Source organism: Zea mays, chromosome 2 (genome assembly GCF_902167145.1).
Source record: "Zea mays cultivar B73 chromosome 2, Zm-B73-REFERENCE-NAM-5.0, whole genome shotgun sequence".
Lineage (NCBI taxonomy): Eukaryota > Viridiplantae > Streptophyta > Magnoliopsida > Poales > Poaceae > Zea > Zea mays.
In genome coordinates this window covers 119,993,991-119,999,824 of record NC_050097.1, presented here as the reverse complement: position 1 = coordinate 119,999,824, position 5,834 = coordinate 119,993,991, and the positions used below count along the sequence as shown (strand labels likewise).

Genomic DNA, 5,834 nt, shown 5'->3' with positions numbered 1-5,834 from the left:
TATGCATCCGGGGGCTCAAGCTGGATTATCGACAGCGGGTGCACAAACCACATGACGGGGGCGAAGAAAATGTTCACCTCCTACGTCAAAAACAAGGATTGCTAGGATTCGATCATCTTTGGAGATGGGAACCAAAGCAAGGTCAAAGGATTGGGAAAGATAGCCATCACCTCTGAGCATTCTATCTCTAATGTATTTTTAGTTGAATCGCTCGGGTATAATTTGTTATATGTGAGTCAATTATGTAACATGGGTTATAATTGTTTATTCACAAATGTAGATGTATCTGTCTTTAGAAGGAGTGATGGTTCATTAGCTTTTAAGGGTGTATTAGACGGCAAGCTCTATTTAGTTGATTTTTTGAAAGAGAATGCTAATCTAGATGCATGCTTACTGGCTAAGACTAACATGAGTTGGCTGTGGCATCGCCGTCTAGCACATGTTGGGATGAAGAACCTTCATAAACTTTTAAAGGGAGATCATGTGTTAGGACTAACTGATGTATGTTTTAAGAAAGACAGACCTTGTGCAGCATGTTAGGCAGGGAAACAAGTGGGAAGCACTCATAACATCAAGAATATTGTAACACCCCAGGTGTTTTTTTTCGTGCGATGACGAGTACAGACTTAAGCACGGGATATCGATGAATGTACAGGCCACTAAGTTCTAATTATCTGGTCTATCATGATTTTGATATCGTGTATGTCTCCATCTATCTAAATTGTCCTAATTTATTTTGCAAAATGTCAAGTCTTGTGTCTGTTTAAAATTTATTGATTAAGCGTGCACGAATTTGGAAATTTAGTTCAGTCCTCCAATTTCATCCCAAACAAATTAAACAGAACTCGACGACTAAGGTTTTTCGGTGTAAAATAATTCAGTCTCCACTCGTCAACCGATAAGTCGCGTCCAAGGAATTATAATTGAGATTCGATTCTCCACGTAAATTATCTGTGGCCGTGGAATCAGGTGTTAAGACTGCGGATGAAATTATTTGATTTCAAATCAAATCGAACACAGTCTAAAATACCGTTGTTAACATCGTTCTGGTTTGTTCTGATTGTATCTCGCCCAGTTCCAAACTTCGGATATAATTACGGGTGAAAATTCATCTAACTTCGAAGTATTCACCAAATAAAATTCTGCCCAAATATTATTGTTGATCTCGTCTTAGTTTAACCATTATATATATATTTTAGACCCTAAGCTCAGAAGCCTAAAATATCTATATTTTGGTTTTGTTAAAAAAAAGAAGAGAAGAAAAATATAAAAAAACTCTACGTATCCATCTCCCTTCTCGTGTACATGCTTTTCTTTGGAGATTTTTTCCCACCGCCGTTGCTCACTTCAAAAATATCCCACCACCGCGTACGGCCAATGCCTTCATCCCTTCTTCGCCTGATATTCCTGGAGGCCGCCGCCTCCATGCTTCTTTCTCCCACGCGTGCCGGCGCTCTCCTCTCCAGTCGTGCTCCTCTGCTTGCCCAGTGCCCCTTAGCACTCGGCCATGGAGCCCTCCGGTGGCCGTGCTCAGCTCCAGCTCGATGCCCAGCGCTCACCCCTGCTCCTTCCATACGCCTAGTTCCTGCTCCCAGTGCCCCTCAGCTCGCTCCCTCTCTGTTCGCTGCGTCCAGCTCAGATCTCGCCTGCTCCAGCTCGCCGCGCCCATGGCCGAGCTCGCCCCTGTGCGCGCGTTCTCCTGTGTCCAGCCCTGGCGCGTGAAGCTCTCTGCTCGCCGGTTGCTTCTCCCTGCGTCGGCCTCCCCTGCAAGCTGCTCGCGAAGCTCCCTCCTCCTCTCTTCCGGTGTTCTACTGGCCGGCTTGCAATCTCCCATGGTGCGTTCCTGCTCGGCGCCCAGCTCCCTCGCTCCTGTTGCTCGCCCTGGCCGGCTCCCTGCTGCGCTCGCCCAGGTCGCCGCCATCGAGCCATCGAATCCTGCTCACCCTTCGCCAGCCGTTGTTCTCTGGTCCGTGTGCTGGTCGGTGTCGTGGAGTTTGGTTTGGTCGGCTCGTCGTTGACCTCACTGGTGTCGTCGAACCGTCGAACCCCTTCCTCAGTTGCATCGGGTCTCCGAGCTGGTTGTCGACGATTGCTTTCGCTTCAGTGCCACATGCGATCATCCTTGCTTGCTGGCCATGCACTTCACCCCGCTGCTCCATTCCGCTTGTTGTCGTTGCTTATCTGCATCAAGACTTCACTTGCCATGATTCAGCTCGCTGGTTCGTCGTTGTTCATCTCCATGTCGGGTCTACAACCTTACTGTAGATCCATCTTAGGTGCTTGTCGTTATTCCGTCGTCTCGCTTCGATGCCAGTTCCTTCGTGACATCTCCGACTTGTGTTCACGCCAACAAAAGGATCCCAAGAGAATGTGGAGAAGCAAGCCCCTGGTCGATGCCCCCATGTGCTCGACGAAAGGCCTGGACAAGGATCATCGTCATTTCTGCGAAGTTCTAGTAATATGGAGAGATTCCAAGAGTTGTGGATTGAGGAGAAAGTGAAGCTCAGTTCAATACTTGTGAGGTGTTTGATCGAAGACTTCAATCGGAGACTGACGTCGTTCTCGCAAATATTGAGTCAAGTTAATTATGGTGAGCCGATTCACTATTTTTACTATTGATTTTATGATCGGGAAATAAGACGCTTAGTTGCGTATGAAGTTTAAGTTAGAAATACCAGTGATGCGCGATGTGCTTCGATGAGTTTAGTTGCCGAGTATATTTGAACCAGTTCTATTTTGCAGAGTGTAGTATTTCGGTGACGCGTAGGTTAAGCAATTATCGATAAGTCTATCGATGCTAATTGTGTTCAGTGTGCGTAAGATGAAGTCGATGTCCCGCGCTAGTAGTTAGTATCATCTATGTTTGTGATCGATAATGTTGGAGTCGGATATTGATTAGTTGGATTGATAGCTATGAATAAATAGTTGTTATCTTATTTTCGGGTGTCCAAATTAATTGAAGGCGAACAACATTATTTGGTCCGCTTTAGTTGAAATTGTCGGCGTTTCGAGACCGGGGGGTCCCTGGGCCGACGAGTGAGTGTCGCCGCGTGCCCCAGCCCAGATGGGTCGAGCGCGAGGGCGAGCGCGAAGGGGGGAGAGCGAGGCGGCCGGAGACCGGTGTGAGAGAGGTGGGAATCCCGCGGCCTTCGTGTTCGTCCCGCGCCCAGGTCGGGTGCGCTTGCAGTAGGGGGTTACAAGCGTCCACGCGGGAGAGGGAGCGAGCGGCTCCCAAGCGAGCGCTTGTCTCGTCCTCGTCCCCGCGTGGCCAACCCTCTCTAAGAGGGCCCTGGTCCTTCCTTTTATAGGCGTAAGGAGAGGATCCAGGTGTACAATGGGGGGTGTAGCAGAGTGCTACGTGTCTAGCGGAGGAGAGCTAGCGCCCTAAGTACATGCCGTCGTGGCAGCCGGAGAGATTTTGGCACCCAGCTGGTCTGATGTCGTGGCTGTCGGAGGAGCGATGGAGCCTGGCGGAGGGACAGCTGTCGGAGCGGTTGGGTCCTTGCTGACGTCCTCTTGCTTCCTTAAGGGGGCTGAGAGCTGCCGTCGTCACAGAGTACGCGGGGCGCCATCATTGCCTATCTGGCGGAGCTAGCCAGATGGGACGCCGGTCTTGTTTCCTGCGGCCCAAGTCAGCTCGGGGTAGGGTGATGATGGCGCCTCCTGTTGATGTGGTTGGCCTGCGCCCTAGGTTGGGCGATGTGGAAGCTCCTCCGAAGCCGAGGTTGAGTCTGTCTTCCGTGGCCGAGGTCGAGTCCGAGCCCCTGGGTCGGGCGAGGCGGAGGCTGTCGGCTGAGGTCAGGGCGGAGTCCGAGCCCTGGGGTCGGGCGAAGCGAAGTTCGTCGTCTTCTGGGGCTGAGCCCGAGTCCGAGCCCTGGGTCGGGCGGAGCGGAGTTCGTCGTCTTCTGGGGCTGAGCCCGAGTCCGAGCCCTGGGTCGGGCGGAGCGGAGTTCGCCGTCTTCCGGGGCTGAGCCCGAGTCCGAGCCCTGGGTCGGGCGGAGCGGAGTTCGCCGTCTTCTGGGACTTAGCCCGAGTCCGAGCCCTGGGTCGGGCGGAGCGGAGTTCGCCGTCTTCCGGGGCTGAGCCCGAGTCCGAGCCCTGGGTCGGGCGAAGCAGAGCTTCCTATGGTGCCTTCGGCAGGGCCTGACTGCCTGTCAGCCTCACTCTGTCAAGTGGCACCGCAGTCGGAGTGGCGCAGGCGGTGCTGTCCTTCTGTCAGGCCGGTTAGTGGAGCGGCGAAGTGACGGCGGTCACTTCGGCTCTGCCGGGGGCGCGCGTCAGGATAAAGGTGTAAGACCACCTTTGCATTAAATGCTCCTGCGACTTAGTCGGTCGGTGCGGCGATTTAGTCAGGGTTGCTTCTTAGCGAAGGCAGGGCCTCGGGCGAGCCAGAAATATGTTTGCCGTTGGAGGGGGGCCTTGGGCGAGACGGAAATCCTCCGGGGTCGGCTGCCCTTGTCCGAGGCTAGGCTCGGGCGAGGCGTGATCGAGTCGCTCGAATGGACTGATCCCTGACTTAATCGCACCCATCAAGCCTTTGCAGCTTTATGCTGATGGGGGTTACCAGCTGAGAATTAGGAGTCTTGACGGTACCCCTAATTATGGTCCCCGACAGTAGCCCCCGAGCCTCGAAGGGAGTGTTAGCACTCGCTTGGAGGCTTTCGTCGCACATTTTTGCAAGGGGACTGGCCTTTCTCGCTTGCGTTTTGTTCCGGTGGGTGCGCGCGAGCGCACCCGCCGGGTGTAGCCCCCGAGGCCTCGGAGGAGTGGTTTCACTCCTTCGAGGTCTTAATGCCTCGCGTAATGCTTCGGCTGGTCTGGTTGTTCCCTCATGCGAGCTGGCCGTAGACCGGGTGTACGGTCGGGTCCCAAGTTCTCGGGCTGGTATGTTGACGCTGTCAACGGTTCGGCCGGAGCCGGGTTTGCGAGAGCAGCCCCCGAGCCTCTGCACAGGGCGAGAGGGCGATCAGGGACAGACTCGGCTTTTTTACATACGCCCCTGCGTCGCCTTTCCGCAAGGAGGAGGGGGGGAGAGCGCCATGTTGCCCTCGATGGGCGCCGAACATGGTGTCTCCGGTGAGCTGCAAGCGGGTAATCCGAGTGGACGTCCGTGCCCCGTTCGTTAGGGGTCGGCTAGGGGCCCAGAGGCACGCCCAAAAGTACCTGCGGGTGATCTGCCGGACCCGGTCCCCTGGCGACGGGGTCCGAGGGCTCGATGCCTCCCTCTGATGGGATTCCGTTACAAGATCGCTCCCGCTGGTCTCGGAAATGTCCTAGGGTACCTCGGGAGCGCAGCCCGAGCCTTGGTTATGTATCGAACATACCCATGGTCATCCCTCACTCGGCGTCTGAGGTGGCTGTGAACCCTTCGGGTGCCAGCCTTCGAACCCCTGATCAGTAATGGGCGCGGAGCCCGAGTAGCCTGAGGCGGCCGTGGTACCCTTCCGAGGGGCCGGCCTTCGAACCTCTGACCAGTAGTGGGTGTAGGGCCCACGCGATCTGAGGCGGCTGTCGAACCCTTCCGGGGGGCCAGCCTTCGAACCTCTGATCAGTAGGGAGGCTCGGAGCCTGGTTCCTTCACGGGGAAGGATCCTTTTCGGGGTATGCCCCTTTCCCGGTCCCTGTTGCAAGAGAGAGAAAGAGGAAAAAAGGAAAAGGATACGAAATCGAACGACGCGGCGTACCTTTACTGACGCGGTCATTATGGCGAAGGCGAAGCGTCGCCCGCTTCTCCTGCCAGAGGCGCCGCCTGTCCCGCCGCGGAGTTAATGCGACGGGGCGAGTGGTTGGCGGGGCGGCCGTTGCGTGTGCGCGAGCCGTTCGAGGAACGGAAC

General features: G+C 54.9%; 1 protein-coding gene across 1 annotated transcript; it reads left to right on the top strand.

The window, feature by feature from the left end:
• The first annotated feature begins 1,385 nt into the window (after positions 1–1,385).
• Positions 1,386–2,935, top strand: LOC100192613 (uncharacterized). Its single transcript, NM_001137828.2, has one exon. The coding sequence runs from the start codon at positions 1,545–1,547 to the stop codon at positions 2,016–2,018; it is 474 nt and encodes a 157-aa protein (NP_001131300.1). The 5' UTR covers positions 1,386–1,544; the 3' UTR covers positions 2,019–2,935.
• The last annotated feature ends 2,899 nt before the right edge of the window (positions 2,936–5,834 follow it).